We start from the raw sequence: 26,274 nt of genomic DNA on the forward strand, positions 1-26,274 counted from the left end.
CAAAAGTCTGAGAATCACTGATCAAAACCTTTGGTGCTGAACTGTTTCGCTTCAGTTAGGAATTGCCTTAATCTAAAGTGAATTATTGACAGCGAGAGATAAAGCAAATATTAACTGTTCTATTATCAGAGAATCTGCATTCCTGTGACCTTCAGTCACACACAGATCTTCGCCCTCAGACAGTCTCCTGTTGCATTAAATAATGGTTCACTGCTGAATCTCCATGTCAGCCATGCAGTTCAAACCAAAGCTTTACACTTTTGCTTTTGTGAAACAAATACCGACCCCACAATATTTCCTGTTGCCTCCTTTCCTGACTAGCCACTTCTGGGCAGGGTAATGGAGACTGGAAGTGGGGACAACTCCTCGCTGGAAAGAGGCTCTTTGCTGAAGCTCTATTGCCCAACTTCAATCCAGACTTTGCTGCACACATAACAGAAAGTGTGGGAGGGGGGCTTTGAAACAGTGTCAGGCCTTCCTGCTCTCACTAATAATGCCGCTAATTTCCTAGCACCAGCAGCCCACGATGGAGGTGGCTGCGACACAGAGCCTGTGTGGGGAGACGATTCAGCCACCTAGCACAGTAGGGAGCGTGACACCGTTTCAAAGATGGCTCCCTTTCCCTCACCGGCTCCACGCTGCCACTGCCTGCAGCATGCTCAGGCCCCCAGAGCTGTCATATGCCAGTGTGTCAGAGAGACCCCGAGGGCAACATATGCCAACCAAAGTAGGTGGGTTGGGAGAGCGTGTATCTGCCGGCCCTCAGCAAACATGGCTGCCCCATGCTGCCGGGAGGCAGGGCGGCCCTGTGAGGTGATACAAAGGGAAAATGTGGTGGGGAAGGGGCAGGGATAGAGTGCCTGGGGGAAGCACCCTTGGGTGCAGGCCTGTGTTCTGCTGCAGCTCAGAGCAGGCAATCGTAATGGTCCCTCCTGGCCTTACAATCTGTGAACCGTGGAAGGTGGAAGAATTGAGCGGGACAGGGAGGATACTGGGAGGCAGAGAGGGAGAGGGAGGGAGATGGTGATGGGGCAGAAGCCTGAGGGAAAAGGGAATATGAGTGGGAGGGCCAGGGAGCAGGTGAGGCTCTGAGATGGAGGAAGCCAGAAGGGGGTGATGGGGCAGGAGCTTGAGGCTGGAGGAAGGAGAGAGTGATGGGAGGGGGCATGGAAGGGGACAGAGAGCCAGCTCTGCCACCCCCAGGCTGGGAAGGGGACGCGAGCCCCTGCCAAGCGGCTAAGGAGCAGGCCTGTGTTTGTGTGCGTGCATTTACATTGAATTTCCACCCCAAAACGATCTCACACCCACACACGTTGCAGGGCTGGGGTGTCCCCCAAGGGGTGAATACTCAGCAGGCCGACCAAAAACAAAACCATTTTTAAAAATCAACCGCCTGGTGTTTTGGGGGGGAGACGCCTGGGTTGTGAGCTCTTGGGATCAGCCGTTCTGTTCTCTGCAGTCGTGTTCTGACACCACTGGAGCAAGTGTGACGAGCCACCCACTAGAGGTCAGTGGTGGTGCACGGCAGCCAGTGTGCACTGCACAACAAGGAGTTAATGACAGGGCGAGTCCTGGGGAATGGAGTTTGCAGTCAGCTGCTGAGGAAGTTGGGACTGGACTGGAGGTGCCACTTTCCCTTCTAATGGCTGCCAAGGGGAAGGTAAGGGAGTGTGTGTGTGTTCGCCCCGGTGAATGAAGTGCAGCTAAACCAAAGTAGGAGCATGAAGCTGAAGGTTACTGGGTACCTCTAAGCTGCCACATTCGCTTTTCACTGTACAGCCAGGGCAGTCGATTGCATTGGTTTTATTGGGCTGCTCTGGTTTGAGCAATGTTTCTATGCCTAGACGATAACAGGCAGACCCTGAATTCAATGCCTTAAGATCATGCCAGGTGTTACGATACGTCTTGCAAAGGGCTTCCAACATTGAAATAACTAGGAATGACAGATAGGTGTATGAAGCCAGACAACCTCGTTCATCAACTCCGGCTGAACGGGGTCCTTTTACTCAGCAATAGAATTGTACGTTTGGGTAGAATTACGGTTAAGTGTAGACAGATTTTAAAGCCAGAAGGGATCATTAGGATCATGTAGTCTGACCTCCTGACAGCACAGGATATAGAATTTCACCAAGTGATTCCTACATCAGTCACATGTGGTTGAACTAGAGAGTGTCTGGGAGAATAACTGCAATTAATTGAAAGAGCGTATTCTATTTTCCTCTCCTTTCCCTTGAGTTAAATGATTCTGCAGTCATGAAATCCTTATTTTTCAGCAACTCTGCTAAACAGCTTAATCTCAATCCAAAATTAAAGTACTATCAACACATGCATCTCGTTAAAAAAAAAAAAAAAAAAGTGTCCCAGCTACAACTGTGCTTAATTGTGTTAAGTAGTCAGGAAGCCTACTTCTCGCTCAGTCATTACCTGTCAGGGTTAATAAGCAACATGTTGGATGGGGGCGTTAACCAGATAAAAAGCAAAACCTAACGACCTTTTATCCCCCTGACTTTAACCAGAAAGAGGAGTGGAATAGTTTTAAGGGAAGAACTTCTGTTTTAAGGTAAGAGATTGTTTATGGCCTTTTTTTATGTTCAACGTGAAAAGGCGGAATTGTGAGTATGCTTCGGATATGTTGTGGTCGTGTAGAGGGAACTTTTCAAATTGCTATACAGTGTATGCACTCTAGCTGCAGGCCTGCAACTGGATCTGTGGGAGCAGTCGAAATCAGGTCACTTGTTTGTGTTCACACATGCCTATGCATTCCCCTGCAATGTTGCAATGTTTGGGGTGTAAACACTCCCAGGCACATTTAGAATGGGGGATGGTGAAGGAAGAGTAGTTTTGATAGGAAATTTTAAGTAAAACGTAACAAGAATCGCTTTCCTTAAACTTACATTTTGAGTCCTAATCCAAGATGACCATGTGCCATCAAGTGCCCTAAACATGAGCATTCTATGCTGCCATATGGTGGGGTGTAAGCAGTCATGCAGATCCACATATTCTATTAAATTGTCATGAAAATTTACCTGCCTGGGGACAATATCTACTCCCGCACCTTTTGTGTTGATGATGGATGCCAGTGACAGAAAACGCACAGTATTCTATTTGCCAATTCATAGGGGGGGAAAGAAAGTGTCTGCCCTGCACACGTAGGATTTTGCCAGGCTGAGTTAGTGTCTGCTTAGTGGAAACCAATCAGCTGGTGCTTTTACAGTTCTTTTGGTTGCACAAAACACCACATTATCAGAAAAATCCAGCAAAATAGCATCAGTCCTCTGGACTAAGCAGAATTCATCCTCCTTGTAAGACCAGCTCTAGACTTGCAAGTAGCTAATGAAAATGCTGCCATAGGGGATGCTCACCTGGGTTTTCGAGGGCTGACAGACTAATTCACCATCTGTTCTCAGGGCTTCCAGCAATCTCAGATGGCCCAGTGGAACAGGAGTGGCTATTTCAGGAGCTCTGGTAGCAGAGATGTGAATCCCGACCTTGAAGCTGAAAGGCAGACTGCCTCCTTCAGCGTGGAGAGGCTCACTGCCATATTGGATGGAGGTGCTGACAACACCAGGACACGGAGGGCAGTGGGTGAGTGGGCTTTAAAAACCTTGATGCTTCCTGGATGAGAGAGACACTTCCATGTCCTTGTTATGTCTGGTTCTTCTCTGCAGTGGTGACTCTTATATCCAGTGAGGAACCTTCTCCTCAGATCAAGCAATAAAAAATTAAAGCAAAGAAAATGTCATAAGGGGCTTTTAGAAAGAGAGAGGCTTGAGCCCAGGATTCTCAGCTGATGTAAGTCAGCCTAACGCCACTGGAGCTACACAAAATTTACACCAAACTTTTTGCCCCACTTTTCCTCCTCCAGATCTCTGGGTGACTTCATAGGGTGCAATAAATTCGGCAAAACATATAATTAAAGTTAAAATTTTGTCATGGATATTTTTAGTAAAAGTCAGGGACGGGTCACGGCTTCTGTGATTTTTTTCTTTATTGCCTGTGACCTGTCCCTGACTTTTACTAAAAATATCCATGACAAAATGGGAAGGGGCCAGGCAGCTGCGGGGTGGCTGGGAGCTCTGGAGCCCCCACCACCCGTAGGGGCTCAGAGCTCCAGTGTCCCCCTGCTCACCCCCCAGCAGCGGGGGAGTTCCAGGGATCCCCCTGCCCCCTCCCCAGCAGCCAGGGAGCTCCAAGGATCCCCCTCCCCGGTGGCCAGGGAGCATGGTTGTTCCATGATTTTTGTGAGAAGAGTGGTGGGTAAAAGGGGCAGCTGTGGAGGGAAAGCTGAGATGCAGCGACAGCAAGGGAGAGGGTTGGAGCAAACAGCCAGTCAGCACAGAGCAGAGACAGTCCAGTCCAAACGGCCGATAGTTCTCTGAATGTCCAAGGGTCCCTGCTTTAGCTGCTTCAGGTCTCTGGCTGGCTCCTCTCTGCAGTTTTATCGGTTGGGAGGTGCATTCAAAATTGTACTAAAGGTCACAGATTCATAACCCCAGTCTGTATACATATTTCACAATGACCATCAAGTTCAGAACATTACAAGCTTTCATAAAAGACCATACTCAACATATTGTGCAACCAGTTGATTCAATTGCTTATTCTTTGGGGTTCAGACCCCTGTTCTCCCCCTGACTGTTACACTTCCTAACTACACGTGTGTAACTGATTTGGCTGGTCCTTCCTCCCGGGCCAGCTCTCTATGCAGCAGGGTATCCAGAGTACATTGCTCCACATGATGCACATGTCCCCCGCTGAGTCAGTATGGGACAACAGCCAGGATAGTCCCAGGATGCACTGGTACAAAGACAGTAAAGTAGCATGGTACGGGTGGGCAGGATACCTGGCTGTGTTATGAAACACCTGCTGTGTGGACACAATACAATGCTGTGTGGTAGCCCTGCCAAACGAGCATGTCATGACTAGGTTACCATACCGCTTGTACTCACCAAGTAGACAGGACTCTGGAGGTAGCCCGGCTACAAACAAAGCCTGTAGCCGTGCCAATGCCAAGGAGGGGGCCAGAGCAGGAGCACGTGTGGTCTGGAGGAGGTTTCTGGCCTTGTCATGCTAAGGAGGGCTGGAAAACCGATCACTAACATTAAGCTGTGAAGGGAAGAGGGGGATTCTGTGGGTTTGATCAGGTTGAATCCTTGCCTGTGTAGATCACATAGCTCTGCCTCACCTGAAATAGAGGCTGGGACTAGGGCTGTCTGCAGAGACCTGTGCCAGGTGAGGCTTGCCCTGTGGCCAGCCACCACCGTGGTAAAGCTTTCCGTGGCTCAGGGTTTGCTGAGAGACTGATCATACTGCGGCAGCGGCACCCCAAGCTGTACTCCCACAGAGTGAGCTCTCCTGTTCTGTTCTACAGAGGCAGTTATCCACAGCGACCCTGGCTTTAGCAGAGAAAACCAATACTTCCAGAGCCAGAATGAGAGGTATGAAGCAGCAGTCAGAAAAGCTGTGTACCTCAAGGAGAAGATGCATCAAATGGGATGGACTGAAGACGGGCCTGAAATTAAGTACTGCTACAGGTAATGGCTTTAGTATTGTTAATATTATTTTTCTTTAAAAAAAAAATCTGCTTAAATCACCCCTCCCCCAGTTAAGAGGCTGGAGGCTGCAACTGTTAATGGACTGATTAACAGGGGTTCCCCCACAAGCATGCTACAGATTCTTACTTTAGCCCTGTGCCTGGGAGAAAAGAAAAACATTGGTATAAAACTGCAAGGGAACCATTCAAGAAGTAGCACAGCTGCTCCTGCAGAGTAATAAACGTGACTCAGCACGCTGGAAATGACAGTTGATCCAGCTTCCTCCCACTGTCCTTTCACACACACACCCTTCCCTCGAGTGCTGCTTGTGAAGACAGATGCGGCCTGGACGAACTCAGGCCGGGCTCCCAACTCACGTGGTCCTTTTAAACAATCCACCAGGACAACCAGAAACACGTTAAAAATTCCGAGTTAAAATGTGAGAGTGGAAGGTAAGCGTTTACCAGTGAGGTGGTGGCATGAGACCCGGAACGATAACTCCAATTCCCCATGAAAAGTTCTCATCCCCGCAGCTGAAGACAGAGAATGCCGCCCCAACTGAATTTTTTAAGTCTCTTCCATATGATAAAACGCTACTCAAATGAAAGGCCAGTAGTATGACAATCTGACGATGTGGTTTGCAAACAGTCACTGCAGCTCAGCTTTTGAATTCATGAAAAAGGCAGGGAATTTACAAAGCTGTTGGAGAAGTTCAGTTTTTTAATAAAAAAAAGTTTGGTTCGTGTATTTATTTAGTTATATGCATAAAGGGGGAAAGCTGCTATCCTGGGCTCTAGGCGCCTTTGATATCATTTTTAAATGCAATGACAAAATAACCAGCGGCTTTCCCCAAACCAGAAAATAGCCAATCGCACTCTTATGATACCCACTGTGACGGGTTGGATCACAGAAACCCCCTTGGGAGCTGCCACCCGATGTGCAAAGACTACCCCTGCTTCTGTTTTCCCTGCCAGCTCAGGACTCCAGCACCCTGTCTTGCTGAGCCAGACACTCCAGTCTGCTCTAACACAGACCCAGGGTCTGAATCACTTGTCCCAAGGCTGCAAATTTACCTGAAAACAGCTCACAGGAGTGTGCTTGTCTTTAGCACTCAGATGCTTGTCTTTAGCACTCAGATGCCCAACTCCCAATGGGGCCTAAACCCAAATAAATCCGTTTTACCCTGCATAAAGCTTATGCAGGGCAAACTCATAAATTGTTCGCCCTCTATAACACTGATAGAGAGATATGCACAGTTGTTTGCTCCCCCAGGTATTAATACATACTCTGAGTAAATTACTAAATAAAAAGTGATTTTATTAAATACAGACAGTAGGATTTAAGTGGTTCAAAGTAGTAACAGACAGAACAAAGTAAATCACCAAGCAAAATAAAATAAAATGCGCAAATCTATGTCTAATCAAACTAAATACAGATAATCTCACCCTCAGAGATGCTTCAGTAAGTTTTTCTCAGACTGGACACCTTCCAGGCCTGGGCACAATTCTTTCCCCTGGTACAGCTCTTGTTCCAGCTCAGGTGATAGCTAGGGGATTCTTCATGATGGCTCCTCTCTCCCTCTCTGTTCTCTTCCACCCCTTTATATATCTTTTGCATAAGGCGGGAACCCTTTGTCCCTCTGGGTTTCCACCCCCCCCCCCCCACACTGGAAAAGCACCAGGTTAAAGATGGATTCCAGTTCAGGTGACATGATCACATGTCACTGCAAGACTTCATTACTCAGGCCTTGGCTACACTTGCGAGTTGCAGCGCTGTAAAGCCGCCCCCAGCGCTGTAACTCACTCCCCATCCACACTGGCAAGGCATTTGCAGCGCTGTATCTCCGTGGTTGCAGCGCTGCATGTACTCCACCTCTCCGAGAGGAATAGCAAGTGCAGCGCTGCCGCTGCAGCGCTGCGGCGCCAGTGTGGCCGCCCAATGCGCTGTGAATGGCCTCCAGAATTATTCGGCAGTATCCCACAATGCCTGTTCTAGCCACTCTGGTCGTCAGTTCAAACTCTATTGCCCTGGCCTCAGGTAACCAACCATGTGACCGACCCTTTACATTCCCCGGGAATTTTAAAAATCCCCTTCCTGTTTGCTCAGCCCAGCGTGGCGTGGAGTGCTATCAGCGAATCTTTCCAGGTGACCATGCCTCCACGCACCAAGCGAGCCCCAGCATGGAGCAATGGCGGGTTGCTGGACCTCATCAGTGTTGGGGGGGAGGAAGCTGTAAGGTCCCAGCTGCGCTCCAGCCGTAGGAATTACGATACCTTCGGGAAGGTATCAAAGGACATGATGGAAAGGGGCCATGACCGGGACGCCCTGCAGTGCAGGATTAAAGTGAAGGAGCTGCGGAGTGCCTAACGCAAAGCCCGCGATGCAAACGGCCACTCGGGTGCTCCCCTCGCAACCTGCCGATTCTACAAAGAGCTGGATGCGATACTTGGGGTTAACCCCACCTCCACTCCGAGCACCACCGTGGACACTTCAGAGCCGGTGGGGGGGAGGAGGAGAAGGAGGAGGAGAAGGAGGAGGAAAACGGGAGTGATGGTGGTGGGCCTGATGGAGACACCCCGGAATCCCTGCAGCCATGTAGCCAGGAGCTCTTCTCGAGCCAGGAGGAAGGTAGCCAGTCGCAGCGGCCGGTACTTGGTGGAGGACAAACAGAAGAGCAGGTTCCCGGTAAGCAGGTTCTTTTTTCGGGAAGGAATTTTTTCGGTGCGGGCTCTTTGGGAGAGGAGGGTTAGGCATGCATGCCTAGATGCGGAATAGTGCATTGATGTGGTTTATCACATCGCGGTAATTGGCCTCGGTAATCTCCTCGAATGTCTCATCCAGAACGTGTGCAATGCGTTTGCGCAGGTTTATCAGGAGAGCCGCCGTGGTCCTTGTCCCAGCCAGGCTAACGTGTCCGCGCCACTGTGCCGCGAGGGGAGGGGGGACCATTGCTGCACACAGGCAAGCTGCATATGGGCCAGGGCGGAAGCCGCATTGCAGTAGAATACCCTCCCTTGCTTCCCAGGTCACCCTCAGCAGCGAGATATCATCCAGGACGAACTCCTGTGGAAAATGTTGGGACAGTGTTCAGTGTAGGTGCCCCCTGAAGCTGTTGGCTCTCCCCAAGGCACAGAAACCCAGAGGACAGTGCAGCCCTGAAACAATCAGTCCCCCTTACTCACCATTGTGAGGCTCCCGTGGGATGTGTGCGCTCTGTTTCGGACGGGAAAATTATGCTATTGTGTAGACCCTGTGTGTTTTCTACTCCTTAAGTGCGGGGGGGATCATTACTCTGTCTGGTATGAACAATGCTGCCTCTGTTAAATGTTGCATTTTGCCTATACAGCTGCATCAACCTTGAGACCTCAGCCGTCCCTCTTATCGCCTGCTCAGAGACTGCAAAGACTCAGGAAGAGACCGCGAAAAAGCAAAGAAGACATGCTGCAAGAAGTGATGCGGCAATCTATTAAAGAGAATGAGAAAGCACAGGACTAGAGGGAGAGAGAAAGCAGGATCCGCCAGGAAAATGCAGCGCACCGGCGGCAAAGCACCGCGCACTGGCAGCAAAGCACTGATAGGCTCATAAGCATCCTGGAGCGCCAAGCAGATGCTATCCAGGAGCTGGTAGCCATGCAGAAAGAGGAGCAGTACCGCAAACGCCACCCCCCCCTACAGCCCTTGTCCCAAAACTCTTTCCGTTGTGCCCCACGGTCACCTCCAACCCACTTTCCCCAACTTCCGTGTTCTTCACGCCACCCGCTGCCTCCAACACCAGTATCTTCACCACCCAGCCCTGAAAACCACGACCCTTACCCTCTGCACTCAACCCCCATCACCATACAGTATAGCTGTCCTGAAGTGCAGCACTCACTGCACAGCACACCAGACAGGACATACGCGAATCTGTGATTGTACCATTCCCCACTCCACCCCCTTGTTTCTTTTCAATAAATAATTTTTTTTTCTTTTCAATAAATGGATTCTTTGGCTTTGAAAACATTCTTTATTATTGCATAAAGTAAAAGACTCCTTAGCCCAGGAACTAAACAGGCACTGCAAGTCTGCTTGTCTGCTAAGCAGACACTGATTCCTAAAGATTGGAACTACTGCACTTCACTCCCGTGCAGGGCACCAGATATCACTGCTGGTTTTCAGCCTCAAATTGCTCCCTCAAGGCATCCCTAATCCTTGCAGCCCCGCGCTGGGCCCCTGTAATAGCCCTGCTCTCTGGCTGTGCAAATTCAGCCTCCAGGTGTTGAACCTCGGAGGTCCATGCCTGAGTGAAGCTTTCACCCTTCCCTTCACAAATATTATGGAGGGCACAGCACGCAGATATAACCGCGGGGATGCTGTTTTCAGCCAAGTCCAGCTTCCCATACAGAGATCGCCAGCGGCCCTTTAAACAGCCAAAGGCACACTCCACAGTCATTCGGCACCGGCTCAGCCTGTAGTTGAACCGTTCCTTGCTGCTGTCAAGTCTCCCTGTGTAGGGTTTCATGAGCCACGGCATTAACGGGTAAGCGGGATCTCCAAGGATCACAATGGGCATTTCAACTTCCCCTACCATGATCTTCCGCTCTGGGGAAAAAGTCCCGGCCTGCATCTTCCTGAACAGCCAAGTGTTCCTAAAGATGCGTGCGTCATGCACCTTTCCGGGCCAGCCTGTGTTAATGTCAATGAAACGCCTACGGTGATCCACAAGCGCCTGGAGAACCATAGAGAAATACCCCTTCCGATTAACGTACTCGGATCCTAGGTGGGGTGGTGCCAGAATAGGAATGTGCGTCCCATCTATCGCCCCTCCACAGTTAGGGAACCCCATTTGTGCAAAGCCATCCACTATTTCCTCCACGTTACCCAGAGTCACGGTTCTTCTGAGTAGGATGCGATTAATGGCCTTGCAAACTTGCATCAACACGATTCCAACGGTCGACTTTCCCACTCCAAACTGGTTTGCGACCGACCGGTAGCTGTCTGGAGTTGCCAGCTTCCAGATTGCAATAGCCACCCGCTTCTTCACTGGCAGGGCAGCTCTCAAATCTCGTGTCCTTGCGCCGCAGGGTGGGGGCGAGCTCCTCACACAGTCCCATGAAAGTGGCTTTTCTCATCCGAAAGTTCTGCAGCCACTGCTCGTCATCCCAGACTTCCATGACGATGTGATCCCACCACTCGGTGCTTGTTTCCCAAGCCCAAAAGCGGCGTTCCACGGTGCTGAGCATGTCCGTGAATGCCACAAGCAATTTCGTATCGTACGCGTTACGCGGCTCGATAGCATCGTCGGACTCCTCACCCTCACTCTCACTGTCACTTTGGATCTTAAGGAATAGTTCGACTGCCAAACGTGACGTGCTGGCGAGACTCGTCAGCATACGCCTCAGCAGTTCGGACTCCATTTCCCGCAGACAGATTGCGCTGCACTCTGAAACCGTTGAAAGATGGCGCCAAAGGTGGACGGAAACAAAGGGATTTCTGGGATGCGAAGCGATGTATGACGGGGCGTTGGGACAGGACCCAGAATCCCCCGCACCCACGCCCCCTTCCCACAACCCACGGCGCCAGAATGGGAAATGGTGCTCTGTGGGATAGCTGCCCATAATGCACCGCTCCCAACAGCGCTGCAATTGCCGCAAATGTGGCCACGACAGTGCGCTGGGCAGCTGTCAGTGTGGACAGAGTGCAGCGCTTTCCCTACTCAGCTGCACGAAGTCAGGTTTAACTCACAGCGCTGTACATCGGCAAGTGTAGCCAAGGCCTCACTTGCCAGCACGCACATATACAGGAAGACTCACAGGTAAATACAGCCATCTGCAGACAATGGGAGTCATCAAGATTCCAAACCATCATTAATGGCCCACACTTTACATAATTACAATAGGCCCTCAGAGTTGTATTTTATATTTCTAGTTTTAGATACAAGACTGGTACATTTCTACAAATAGGATGATCACACTCAGTAGATTACAAAGCTCATAATGATACCTTACAAGAGACCTTTTGCATGAAGCATATCCCAGTTACGTTATATTCACTTTTTACCATATTTTTCTAAAACCATATAGACTGCACAACGTCACACCCACCATACCTGCTTTCATCAGCCCCTTTCCCCATTGACATCAATGGGACTAGTCATGTGCTTCCAGTTAAGCGTGTGCATAAGTGCTTTGTTGAAACAGGGCCGGAACACAGAGTGCCTTGCAGGAGGACCGAGTCCCTGGCCTGCATCTCAGTTATAATCACTTGGCAAGTTCTGCAAAGAGCCCAGTGCCTCACAGTGTGGGAGATAGTGAAACAGTGGCAAGTATCTCTAAAAACTGTTTTGAAAATTCATTTTTAATAATGTATATTCCTAGCTAGCTAGCTAAAGAGTGCATCACTGCTGTGCTGTGCAATCTTCCTTCAAGCATTCCCTTACACACATTTCTCCCCCCCTCACCTCCCACCCTAGGTGATCGTGAAGCTCTCCGAGGTCCTGTATAACAGGAAGGGGATGATCATTTATTAAAGAGAACAGGTGTCCATCAGTTTTTAACAGACGTGCCTCTGGTGGCACTGCAGTAAAACAAGGGGGTGCAAATAATCTAAGGCAGTGGTCCCCAACCTTTTTCATCGGGCGGACGCCAGACGACGAGCCACGGAGGACCGTGGCGGTGGACGAGCATCCGCCAAAATGCCACCGACAAGCAGCAACGTCAATCGGCGGCATTTCGGCGGTGACGCATCTGGATGACGCTGCTTCTCGGCGGCATTTTGGCAGATGCTCGTCCGCTGGCCAGTACGTGGGTGCACTTAGACGCCCCACAGGCACCGCGTTAAGGACCCTGATCTAAGGAGATAGTTCTGATCAATCAGCTCCACTGAGCAAAGATTTCTACATGTGACAAAAGGTGAGCTACCTTCTATGCAGAAGGAGAAACTCCAGAAGGAAGGTTTCAGCGTGGTAGCTGTGTTAGTCAGCAAAAAGAACAGGAGTACTTGTGGCACCTTAGAGACTAACAAATTTATTTGAGCATAAGCTTTCGTGGGCTAGAACCCACTTCATCGGATGCATGCAGTGGAAAATACAGTAGGAAGTTATATATACACAGAGAACATGAAAAAATGGGTGTTGCCATACCAACTATAATGAGAGTAATCAATTAAGGTGGGCTATTATCAGCAGGAGAAAAAAAACTTTTGTAGTGATAATCAGGGTGGCCCATTTCCAACAGTTGACAAGAAGGTGTGAGTAACAGTAGGGGGAAAAAATTAGCATGGGGAAATAGTTTTTACTTTGTGTAATGACCCATCCACTCCCAGTCTTTATTCAAGCCTAATTTAATGGTGTCCAATTTGCAAATTAATTCCAATTCAGCTGTCTCTCATTGGAGTCTGTTTCTGAAGTTTTTGTTGTTGTAATATTGCGACTTTTAGGTCTGTAATCTAGTGACCAGGGAGATTGAAGTGTTCTCCAACTGGTTTTTGAATGTTATAATTCTTGACATCTGATTTGTGTCCATTTATTCTTTTACATAGAGACTGTCCGGTTTGGCCAATGTACATGGCAGAGGGGCATTGCTGGCACATGATGGCATATATCACATTGGTAGATGTGCAGGTGAACAAGCCTCTGATGGTGTGGCTGATGTGATTAGGTCCTATGATGGTGTCCCTTGAATAGATATGCAGACAGAGTTGTCAACGGGCTTTGTTGCAAGGATAGGTTCCTGGGTTAGTGTTTTTGTTGTGTGGTTGCTGGTGAGTATTTGCTTCAGGTTTGGGGGCTGTCTATAAGCAAGGACTGGCCTGTCTCCCAAGATCTTTGAGAGTGAGGGATCGTCCTTCAGGATAGGTTGTAGATCCTTGATGATGCGCTGGAGAGGTTTTAGTTGGGGGCTGAAGGTGACGGCTAGTGGCGTTCTGTTACTTTCTTTGTTGGGCCTGTCCTGTAGTAGGTGACTTCTGGGTACTCGTCTGGCTCTGTCGATCTGTTCCTTCACTTCCCCAGGTGGGTATTGTAGTTGTAGGAATGCTTGATAGAGATCCTGTAGGTGTTTGTCTCTGTCTGAGGGGTTGGAGCAAATGCGGTTGTATCTTAGAGCTTGGCTGTAGACAATGGATCGTGTGGTGTGTCCTGGATGAAAGCTGGAGGCATGTAGGTAAGTATAGCGGTCAGTAGGTTTCCGGTATAGGATGGTGTTTATGTGACCATCGCTTATTAGCACTGTAGTGTCTAGGAAGTGGACCTCTTGTGTGGAGTGGTCCAGGCTGAGGTTGATGGTGGGATGGAAATTGTTGAAATCTTGGTGGAATTCCTCAGGGGCTTCTTTTCCACGGGTCCAGATGATGAAGATGTCATCAATGTAGCACAAGTAGAGTAGGGGCGTTAGGGGACGAGAGCTGAGGAAGCATTGTTCTAAGTCAGCCATAAAAATGTTGGCGTACTGTGGGGCCATGCGGGTACCAATAGCAGTGCCGCTGCCTTGAAGGTATATATTGTCCCCAAATGTGAAATAGTTGTGGGTGAGGAAAAAGTCACAAAGTTCAGCCACCAGGTTTGCCGTGACATTATCGGGGATACGGACCCATGGAAAAGTACTCCTCATTCTTTTTTCCAGAAGGAAGGTATTTCAGACTCCTTCTACCTCTTCTCACTGTTTCTATTTTATAAAAAAAAAATTAAATATTTTACAAGAGAGAAATTTTCACCATGTGCTACTGAAATGACATTATCTAAGTTCCTATGGACTGCGGAACTTCAGAATGTGCCATTCTGGGATGGCACCATGCAGTTGAGCCGGCTGGCATGTCATCAGAGGAACTGATTAGACATTTTTTTTTTTAAATTAGGTAAGTTCAAAGTTGTCTAAGTCCTAAGTGACAGCGGATGCAGTTCAGTCCGTTCCAGCTAAAATCAGTGATGTTTTTGATTGTGATTTAAATAGAAGGAAGAGGAAAGATGAAAGGGGGAAAAGAGAAGAAAGGGTTAATAAAAATCAAAGAAAGTTTAGGGGTTGGATGGTGTTTTTTAGAATCTCAATTCAATACTACTAAGCTGATCCGAAAAGAGAGAGAACACCTTTCCACATTGCCAATTAAAAGACAAGGGAGGTGTAATTATCAAACAAATGACTCTCAAGCAAGGTATGCTATTAAAGACCAAACGGAACCAGCTTTGAAGGATTATTTTTCTCGCACTTCCTGTGTAGATGCGTTATGTTACAAAATTAATTCAAAAGATCAGTAACAATGGGAACTCAGAACTGGTATGTGCTGAAGATGGTTTAAAATACCTTATGCATTTGCACTGTTGCATTAACAATATTCTTGGAACGAGCACTCATGCAGAATACTGTCCATACGTTCCTTCCAGGGCAATTGGAGGAGACCTAGCATTTAACGTCCACCGAGTCTTTAAGAACAGTATCTTGGCCCTGGGAACAGATGAACAGATTGCCAAGTGGATCCCACTTGCTGACAAATACCACATTATAGGAACCTATGCTCAGACTGAATTGGGACATGGTAAGTCTACAGAGAAAATGTAGCATTTCCTTAGGAAGAAAAACACTGGCCCAGATGTTACAATTGGTGTAAACTGGCTCAGCCTCATGGACTTCATCTTAGGATATGTCTGAAGATTGTTTACAACGTGAGGCACCTTTTGGGGAAATGAGCTGCTCCCACCCAAAACATTTCAGAGACTTGAGTTTAGCGGTTGTGGAGCTGTTCATCTGTGGATTGCATGAGAGTCCCAAAGGAAGAGGAAAAGCTTCTCTCGCTTTATAGAGATGGCAGGGAAAAAATGAGTGTCAGAGAAAGTCTGCTGGAAGCTGAGTTTTGCTTTTTGATTCTGAAAAGTTCAAGTGGTGGAAGGGGAAGACTTGGATGCCAGAAAACTGGGATCCAAGAGGGGCACCCTCATCCCGGGAGTTGGTTGGGAGGATATATTTGGTTCTACATTTTCTATTCCTGGGAGAGGGATTTGCCAGGTTGCATCAAGGGTAGATGCGCCTGGAAGATGGGTTTTAGGGTAGCACTCACCAGAGAGTAAACCACAAACATTTGGGGAGTGTCCGTACTAGCTTCCAGAAAGGTGTAACTACTGCAAGTTAAGTGGCAAACTTAACTTAAGGAAAAACTGTAGTGTAAAAAAACTCCAGAAGCCTACAGGTTGGGCCCAGCCAAGAGCTGCAAGAGCCTGCACTGAATGCACAATCTCTTGCAGATCCTTCTCAGAGAGGAAAGGGCCTGGTAGGAAGGGGGAGCTAACGATCTACCAGAGGTCCAGTGTCACTTTTCTGCAGTGAGGCCTCGAGGACGGGGTGTCTGTCTCTCAGATGACCCTTCTGACATACTGAGGGATTATGTCCATTTATCTTTGTGCAGGGACATTTCTTCGGGGTTTGGAGACAACAGCGATTTTTGACATTTCCACTCAGGAATTTACACTGAATACACCAAAGATCTCTTCAATGAAGTGGTGGCCTGGAGACTGTAAGTACCAAACTCAGAATTACACTCTAGTGTTCCTAGTCTGCACCGTTCAGTCACTATCCCTTCCCGCTGCCCAACTTAACTCGTCATGTGGGTGTCAAGGCTGCCTTTGCTTGCCCCCTAAAACATATTGGGATTACATTTTAAAGCTGAGCTTTGTGACTGGGTGAGCCACGTGTTGTAAATATTTATTCATATATTTAAAAGTCAAAATGGACCATTAAGATCATCTAGACTGACCTCCTGCACAACAGAGGCCAGAGACACCCACCCAGTGACTCCTGCTATGCAGGGAGTCATTCTGCTCTGCTCCAAGTGACACTACGAGCCCAGTGACTTGTGGTTGAACTAAAGCAGATCTTGGAGTTACTTCCAGTCTCAATTTAAAGACTCAAGTGATAGTGAATTTATCACCCCCGTTGAGAAGTTGTTCCACAGGTTAATTATCCCCCACTGTTAAACATTTCACCCTCTCTCCAATTAAACATGTCTAGCTTCTACTTCCAGTGACTGGATCTTGTTAAGCCTTTGGGTAAGTCTACACTGCAACTGGAGATGTGATTGCAGCATGTGTAGACACAGCTCAAGTAGCTTTAACCTAGCACATTTGGGAAGCTGCGGTAACATGGGCTGCAGCATGGGCAGTTCCATCCTGCCTGGGACCCTGGGTACTCACTTGGTTGGCTACTCTGCGGTGCCATGGTGTCACTGCTGTTGATACTCTTGCTAGCTCGGGTACATCTACACATGCTGCAAGCACTCCTCCAAATGCAGTGTGGAAATGCAGACCCTTTGCCTGCTGTAGCAAAGAGCTCCCTCCAGTGGTGTGCAGTGATCACTCAATGCTTAAGGTGCTTGCAAGAGCTCTGCTTTATTCTGTGTCCAGTTCCAACTGACGGTGTTTAACAAGAGCTTCACCAGCATCTGTCTGAGAAGCTCAGCCCTGACAGCCACAGTCCCCAATACCACAAGTATTCTCCCTGCGTAGGTACTCACGGATCACAATGAACCCTGCGATCAGTTTGCTACCAGTAGGTGGCAGGCTTTCCCAAAGTACCTTTAGAAATTAGAAACCAGCGAAAGGACCAGGCTTTGTCCCCTCAGTCCGCATGCAGAAGGAAGGAAGGAAGGAAGGAATAGTTTTCTGGTTACAGAGAAGGATGGAACCAGGAGCTGTGGGATCAGGACATTCATTTCTTGTGCTTGTTTCCTTACCTGCGACACTGGGCTAACACACACAGTACCCCCTCTGCAGGGTGTTGAGAGGCCAAATTCGCTAATGTCTGGAAAGCTACAGAAGTGCAGAGAATCACAAGCCAGTGTCTCAGGTTCCCCCCTTGGTTTGAGGATGGCACATTCCACACACAACTGCAGAACCCAAGGCAATTACTACAAAATACTTAGCACTCCAATAGCATCTTAAATATTCTAGGACCTGCATGAGCATTAACTATTTACATAGATGAGTCTCCTCATTTCAAAGGGAAACTGAGGCAGGAGGATTAAGTGATTTGCCCAAGAAAATCCAGAAAATGAACAGTGCTAGGAGAACCTCTCAGGGACTTCCTGGCTCCCAAGGTCCCTGCTCAATCCACTAGATCACATCTTCCTCAAGGAACCATTCACTATCGACTACTCCATGTGTTACATCAAAGAGAACCAATGTCTGCTGCATTTAACTGTAAAAGCATTTATTGTATCTAATCTTAGAGAAACCTGGTATTCTTTCCCCTTCTAGTGGGCAGATCAGCAACCCACGCTGTGGTTTTTGCCCAGTTGTATATTAAAGGAAAGTGCTACGGTTTGCATGCCTTCATCCTGCAGATCCGCAGCCTTCGTGACCATTCACCTGCACCAGGTAATTTACTCCAGATCCTACAGCGATGCTTCAGTGTCCTTGTCTAGTTCACTCTCAACATATTTTCTAAACACTGGGCCTGAATTGTGAATAGTCCTACCTGGACACCGGACAATTGTCCCAATGTAGGACCAAGTACTTATAAAGATATTCCTGAATTTTCAGGGGGGTCACAAGCGATGCTTACAATTGTCAAACATTGGCCCAGCATAGCTATAAATACCCCAAGCCCTTTAACTGAAGAATCATTGGTAATGCCCTTTGGCAGCTTCAACGTAAATCTACTTTCAATTGTGAAATGTCAAGGCTCCTAGGTGTGCTGCTGTAACCATTTTTGGTATTAACATTCAAACCCTATTCTCCAGGCAGCACCTATAAATCGGTAGATAGGTAAGGTGGGCAGACAGCCCTTTGGGACTCAGTTAATTTTCCCCATGGTGTGAGGGAGGTTTCTTCAAGGGAAGGGTCAGGGAGTTGAATTTTACCTTGTGCTAGATCTACAAACCTACTGAAGTATTAAGAAAAATAAAGTTCCAGTGGAAGTAAACAGGATCCATTTTCCCATTCTTTAGGGGTTATTGTGGGAGACATCGGTCCCAAAATGAATTTTGAACACATTGACAATGGTTATCTCATGCTGCAGAACATTAATATTCCTAGAGAAAACATGCTGAGCAGATTCTCTCAGGTACGTGATGCATTAAATTACAAACACCTCAAGCAGATCCTATAACATCTAGATTTATGGCAAAATTTTATACTCAGATGTGCATGCAACTTCAATTGAAATCACTGGGAATTGTAGATGAGGGTATTTACCTGTATCCTAAATGTACTCTGTACATCAGGAGTCACACGTTAGCGGTTAAGGCAGCGGCTCCCAAACATTTTCCCTGCATGATCCCATTTTCAGATGTATTGCCTCCCGCAGTCCCAGACAGGATGGAGGACGCCATTTAAAAATGGGAGCCTCTGTGCAGCGTGATCTTGCACACCCCGTACATGCAAAGTCATGCTGCGTGGAGGATGCCATGTTGCTTTACAAAATGGCATCCTCTGCACAGTGTGACCTCCCACACGCACGGGGTGTGTGTGAAGTCATGCTGCATGGAAGGTGCCATTTTGTAGAGCAAAATAGCCTCTTCCATGCAGCATGACCTCACACGTACGGTGTGCGAGAGGTTGTGCCGTGTGGAGAATACCATTTTGTAAAATGGTATCCTCCACACATGCAGGATTGCTACGACCTCATTCGCTGATGGAGTGACCCCGCTTGGGGGTCACAACCCACAGTTTGGGAACCGCTGAGATAAGAATTATGATGCAGGCAAAATATATTGGTGTCAGCAGAAGAAAGAGCATGTGCATCTTAAAATGGGTACTTTATCCCTTATATACTGGAACATTTAGCTCCATGTTCATTTTGCTCAACACAAAATGACCACAGAACCATCTATTTTACTGAAGCCAATTATTGCCCTCCATGGGTGCTGTTTTATTTCTCTGTATTTCAAAGTCTAGGTTCTACCAGATGGCACCTACATGAAACAAGGGTCCGATAAGATTAATTACTTGACCATGATCATAACACGTGTTCAGATTCTTTGGACTGAAGTTATACCTATGCTGTTGAAGGCCTGCACCATCGCCATCAGATATTCGGTGGTTCGCCGGCAGTCCAAGTTGAACCCGGGGTAATGGCATGTGGATAAACAAGGGGGACAGGTGCAGTGTCACAATGTGCCCCCCTTCTCTATTTTCTGCCTTTATTCCTGTCTCCTTTCACACGTGATCTCATCACCATGCCATCAGTTTATTCACCTTTCTATTTGAGGAAGGAAATCAACATCTTCCATCGGTATTTACACTAACAGCTTTTCAGCCAAATCCTAGGAGATCCCATTCACAATTATTGTCTGAGATAAGACCCAAGCTTTATGTTTATATAATCCAACAGCCAGGAAAGATCACTTATTTTCTGCCTGATTGGCCACCCTTCATGATTACATAATCCAGCAGAATCCTGAAAAAGACACTGATGGGATAGTATCAGAGGGGTAGCCGTGTTAGTCTGAATCTGTAAAAAGCAACAGAGGGTCCTGTGGCACCTTTAAGACTAACAGAAGTATTGGGAGCATAAGCTTTCGTGGGTAAGAACCTCACTTCTTCAGATGCAAGTAATTGAAATCTCCAGAGGCAGGTATAAATCAGTATGGAGATAACGAGGTTAGTTCAATCAGGGAGGGTGAGGTGCTCTGCTAGCAGTAGAGGTGTGAACACCAAGGGAGGAGAAACTGCTTCTGTAGTTGGATAGCCATTCACAGTCTTTGTTTAATCCTGATCTGATGGTGTCAAATTTGCAAATGAACTGGAGCTCAGCAGTTTCTCTTTGGAGTCTGGTCCTGAAGTTTTTTTGCTGTAAGATGGCTACCTTAACATCTGCTATTGTGTGGCCAGGGAGGTTGAAGTGTTCTCCTACAGGTTTTTGTATATTGCCATTCCTGATATCTGACTTGTGTCCATTTATCCTCTTGCGTAGTGACTGTCCATGACACGAAAGCTTATGCTCCCAATACTTCTGTTAGTCTTAAAGGTGCCACAGGACCCTCTGTTGCTTTTTACAGATTCAGACTAACACGGCTACCCCTCTGATACTTGACACCATGCAAGGCACTGCATTTAGCCGTATGGAATGGAAATCTATCAACCTCATGAAGGAACTTGCACAAATACAGACAGATATCATCTTCCTTTCCAAATGCAAACGGATGGACATAATACCAAATGGACTGAAGGTGAAAAATCCATTGCTATCTACATACTGCACAGACCACAGTGAGAGATTATGCCATACACTATCAAAGAAACTGAGGAACCACCTGATCAGCATCCTATACAGCAAACAGATAAACATCAAGAAAGAGCTCTCCAACCTGGAGACTTTCATAAATAACCAACCCTCCACACAAATGGACTTTACTAAAATAAGACAGGAGATCTACATTACACACTTCACCTCTCTACAAAGGAAAAAGGACCGTAAACTGTCTAAAATCCTACCTGGCACATGGGGCACAACAGGGGTACCCCTAACTCACCCAGCAATATCGTCAATTTATCCAGCTACACACTCAACCCAGCAGAAGAGTCTGTCCTATCTCGGGGACTCTCTTTTTGCCCCAGCACCCCCACGAACATGATACAGTTCTGCGGTGATCTGGAAGCCTACTTTCGCCGCCTCCGACTCAAAGAATACTTTCAAGATAACACTGAACAGCGCACTGATACACAGCTACCCTCCCACCAACAACACAGGAAGAAGAATTCCACATGGACTCCTCCTGAGGGTCGAAATGACAGTCTGGACCTATACATAGAATGCTTCCGCCGACGTGCACAGGCAGAAATTGTGGAAAAACAACATCGCTTGCCTCATAACCTAAGTCGTGCAGAACGCAATGCCATCCACAGCCTCAGAAACCACCCTGACATTATCATCAAAGAGGCTGATAAAGGAGGTGCTGTTGTCATCATGAACAGGTCTGACTACCAGAAGGAGGCTGCCAGACAACTCTCCAATACCAAATTCTACAGGCCACTTTCCTCAGATCCCACTGAGGAATACACTAAGAAACTGCACCATCTACTCAGGACACTCCCTACACTAACACAGGAACAAATCAACATACCCTTAGAGCCCCGACCGGGGTTATTCTATCTACTACCCAAGATCCACAAACCTGGAAATCCTGGACGCCCCATCATCTCGGGCATTGGCACTCTCACTGAAGGACTGTCTGGATATGTGGACTCCCTACTCAGACCCTACGCCACTAGCACTCCCAGCTATCTCCGTGACACCACAGATTTCCTGAGAAAACTACAATGCATTGGTGACCTCCCAGAAAACACCATCCTTGCCACCATGGATGTAGAGGCTCTCTACACAAACATCCCACACACAGATGGAATACAAGCTGTCAGGAACAGTATCCCTGATGATGACACAGCACAACTTATTGCTGAGCTCTGTGACTTTATCCTCACGCACAATTATTTCAAATTTGGTGACAATATATACCTCCAGACCAGTGGCACCGCTATGGGCACCCGCATGGCCCCACAATATGCCAACATCTTTATGGCTGACCTGGAACAACGCTTCCTCAGCTCTCGTCCACTCACGCCCCTTCTCTACCTACGCTACATTGATGACATCTTCATCATCTGGACCCATGGGAAGGAGACCCTGGAAGAATTCCACCATGATTTCAACAGCTTCCACCCCACCATCAACCTCAGCCTGGACCAATCTACACGGGAGGTCCACTTCCTGGACACCACAGTACAAATAAGCAATGGCCACGTTAACACCACCCTATACCGAAAACCCACCGACCGCTATGCCTACCTTCATGCCTCCAGCTTCCACCCCGGACACACCACACGATCCATCGTCTACAGCCAAGCACTGAGGTACAACCGCATCTGCTCCAACCCCTCAGACAGAGACCAACACCTACAAGATCTTCACCAAGCATTCTCAAAACTACGATACCCACACAAGGAAATAAAGGAACAAATCAACAGAGCCAGACGTGTACCCAGAAGCCTCCTGCTACAAGACAGGCCCAAAAAAGAAACCAACAGAACTCCACTGGCCATCACCTACAGCCCTCAGCTTAAACCTCTCCAACGCATCATCAGTGATCTACAACCCATCCTGGACAATGATCCCTCACTTTCACAGACCTTGGGAGGCAGGCCAGTCCTCGCCCACAGACAACCCGCCAACCTTAAGCATATTCTCACCAGCAACCACGCACCGCACCATAACAACTCTAACTCAGGAACCAACCCATGCAACAAACCTCGATGCCAACTCTGCCCACATATCTACACCAGCAGCACTATCACAGGACCTAACCAGATCAGCTACAACATCACCGGCTCATTCACCTGCACGTCCACCAATGTTATATATGCCATCATGTGCCAGCAATGCCCCTCTGCTATGTACATTGGCCAAACTGGACAGTCACTACCAAGAGGATAAATGGACACAAGTCAGATATCAGGAATGGCAATATACAAAAACCTGTAGGAGAACACTTTAACCTCCCTGGCCACACAATAGCAGATGTTAAGGTAGCCATCTTACAGCAAAAAAACTTCAGGACCAGACTCCAAAGAGAAACTGCTGAGCTCCAGTTCATTTGCAAATTTGACACCATCAAATCAGGATTAAACAAAGACTGTGAATGGCTATCCAACTACAGAAGCAGTTTCTCCTCCCTTGGTGTTCACACCTCTACTGCTAGCAGAGCACCTCACCCTCCCTGATTGAACTAACCTCGTTATCTCCATACTGATTTATACCTGCCTCTGGAGATTTCAATTACTTGCATCTGAAGAAGTGAGGTTCTTACCCACGAAAGCTTATGCTCCCAATACTTGTTAGTCTTAAAGGTGCCACAGGACCCTCTGATGGGATAGAGAATTCTTCTTCAGTCCCATTCTATTAATGGATGAGACATTAAACTGATTCCCTAGTGAACGCAGTGTTGGTGTAGCCATGTCATTCCCAAACCTGAAGAAGAGCTCTGTGTAGCTCAAAAGCGTCTCTCTTTCACCAACAGTTGGTCCAATAAAAGATATTTCCTCACCCACTTTGTCCCTAGTGAATAGCTACGTTGTATAGTGCAGAATTTTTATTAGCATTATAAGTCCCTGTGTAATGACTGCGTTAGATGGCTATTGTCCAATTGACTTAGACCCAAAACTTAACACTTTCATGATTTCTTTCTTTCTTTTAGAATTCCAGTGAAAACAAAGTCTCCTTCAAATGTGCAAACACTGCACCACTTTGCTAATAGGAAGCTGACTAGTTTAGTTTCATTGACAAGCTCAATTTTGGGCAAAAACTAAATACAGAAAAAAGTGAAGAATAAATTAGACTATTAAAAAAAGCTGTAAGGTCCAAATATTTTCATGAGAAATGCAGGGTTTGACCCACAGGATAGGCATCATATGCTTTTATAATCTTTAATATAACAGTGCACATTAAAAAAATACACATTCTGTATTCAAGAGAGCTTTTGAAATGTAATAATTTGGATTGGACTGTTAATACTGATAATAACACAAGACAATCTGTAAGTGTGTGTCTCTGTGTAAGGAAGTTGTTGCTGTTGCTAGGGCTTTTCCACTTCTTTTTTCGATTATTCTTTCCCCCAGTTGAAGAAGAAATTTTGCTAAAGCACCTTTAACCTTCTGTGCCTTTATTACAGAAACATCGGCAGGAGTTGGTCAGTTTGAGCTGCTTTCAGACCAGAGGATCCTGCCTTAGGGTGACCGGATGTTCCGATTTTATAGGGACAGTCCCAATTTGTGGGTCTTTTTCTTATATAGGCTCCTATTACCCCCCAACCCCTGTCCCAATTTTTCACATTTGCTGTCTGGTCACCCTATCCTGCCTGCAAAGCAAAAATACTTTGGGCTCCTTAGATTACAAAGACATTTCAAACTAAACTAATAATTATTGCTGTACACAGCTTTCCATACTTTATAATCATAAATCGTCTTCCTACAGTGACCCAGAGGCAAAAATCCTAGACTACCAGACTCAGCAACAGAAGCTACTACCTCTGCTAGCAACAGCCTATGCCTTTCATTTCATGAACGCCTACGTGAACGAGTTCTACAACAAAGGATACACAGAGATCAAACAGGAGAATTTTGATTCACTACCTGAGGTAATCTGCAACAAAAATAATAAAATAATCATTACTATTATTTGCAGACTGTGCATTTTAATCCCTAGATCTCACAAATAATTTACAAAGCACCCCACTAGACAGATGGGAAAATGAAGGACCAGGCTGTTAAATGATTTGCCCAAGGCCCACAGAGAGATTACAACTCAGATCTGGACAGCCAGAGTTATCTGCATGCAAAAGACAACATTTGAAAGGTTTTTTAGCTTGAGAAAACATTGTTTCAATGATCCGATAGCTCAATATGGCTCAGATTTACTTCAGTCTTTCCACACTCACAAAAAATTAACTTCTGGGCTAGGGTTGCTAATTTTGGTTGCACGTATTCCTGGAGGTTTCATCACATGACAATCTTTAATTAAAGATTAATCTTTAATTCCTGGAACCTCCTGGAGGGTTGGCAACCCTGTTCTGGGCCAAGAATCAGTATGCAACTTTTGGGGCAAACCAGTGAGTGCCTGTAAACTGGGGCGAGGGGCACACTCAGGGTAGGTGGAACAAGGCGTGAAGAGGTGAGGCGGGGGCGGAGCAGGAGCGGAAAGAGGCAGACCAGGCCTGGGCCCTTGGGGAAGGGGGCGGGGGTTGAGGAAGCCGGAGCCTGAGACTCCTCCATGTGAATGCTGCGGCATGAACTAAAAGGTATCTAGTTCGCATTAACGCACTCCTCTTGAAACAGGGCTAAGTTAATGCAAGAGAGTTACAGTGTAAGAATGCTGCAAGTCACCTGCCCATAGTCCAAACTGCAGGGCCACGTAGACATAGCCTATGAATCACCTGGCAGCAGGGTTTAGAAAAAGTGGACATGGTCTGAGCATGTGCAAATTTGCAAGGACACAAATGGACAAAAATCGGGCCCTTGAGTTTGTATGTACATGCAGCCAGAGGACCGACACTAAAGAAGTCAGACGTACCAGAGAATACCGTAATTTAGCTTTTTGTAAACTTTTAATGGCCTTAATCACATTAATTGTGTGGCCAAAGGCCAAACTCCTTCACTGTTAACAATGTATCTGCTTTATACAGCTTCATGCGCTTACTTCAGGCCTTAAAGCCATAATTACAGAGTACTGCACGGCAGGAGCGGAGGTCTGTCTCAGGGCCTGTGGAGGACATGGTTACTCTGCGCTGAGTGGACTCCCTTTTTTGTATACTAAACTAGCCGCTTCTTGTACTTACGAAGGGGAAAACACAGTTCTGTTCCTGCAGACTGCCAGGTAACTGTTCAGCCTTGTTTGTTTAATAACCTGCCTCCTAGTCCTCTCGCTCCCTACAGCATCTTCTCCAAAGCAGTTAAGGACATCAACAGCTTTCCTATAATGCAAGCCCAAATCAAACCCATTTCACAAACGATTCAGTTTTCACTCCCACAGGCAGGGAAGGAGGGGGAACAGTCACTGTCCGTCCCTAGCGCTTGGGACCTTGAGATTCCATGGGGATGGGGGTTGTAAACAGATTGGCTACGTTGTACCTACCTCAAGATCCTGTCATTGGGAGGTGAAGTGAAAATACCCCGCCACACGAGAAGTTAGGGAAAGAGTTTTCAATGGAATTTGTTGCCTTTTAAGGTAATTTTAAATTAAGCTTAAATTTCGAGAAATTAAACTTGTTCCACTTAGACCAGGCTGTGGCATGA

The 26,274-nt window shown here is 47.1% G+C and overlaps 1 protein-coding gene across 1 annotated transcript in view; it reads left to right on the forward strand.

The window, feature by feature from the left end:
- Window positions 1–1,642: 1,642 nt before the first annotated feature.
- The window catches only part of ACOX2 (acyl-CoA oxidase 2), a 39,449-nt gene continuing 14,817 nt past the window's right edge, over window positions 1,643–26,274 (forward strand). The window contains exons 1-10 of the mRNA XM_065407870.1: window positions 1,643–1,660; window positions 3,408–3,585; window positions 5,369–5,531; window positions 14,884–15,035; window positions 15,900–16,007; window positions 17,746–17,865; window positions 18,438–18,553; window positions 19,387–19,559; window positions 24,458–24,620; window positions 25,665–25,855. Coding sequence (XP_065263942.1) covers window positions 1,643–1,660; window positions 3,408–3,585; window positions 5,369–5,531; window positions 14,884–15,035; window positions 15,900–16,007; window positions 17,746–17,865; window positions 18,438–18,553; window positions 19,387–19,559; window positions 24,458–24,620; window positions 25,665–25,855 — 1,382 coding nt within the window. The remainder of the gene's footprint in view (window positions 1,661–3,407; window positions 3,586–5,368; window positions 5,532–14,883; window positions 15,036–15,899; window positions 16,008–17,745; window positions 17,866–18,437; window positions 18,554–19,386; window positions 19,560–24,457; window positions 24,621–25,664; window positions 25,856–26,274) is intronic.

The sequence above is a fragment of the Emys orbicularis genome, chromosome 7 (assembly GCF_028017835.1).
Source record: "Emys orbicularis isolate rEmyOrb1 chromosome 7, rEmyOrb1.hap1, whole genome shotgun sequence".
Taxonomy (NCBI): Eukaryota; Metazoa; Chordata; order Testudines; family Emydidae; genus Emys; species Emys orbicularis.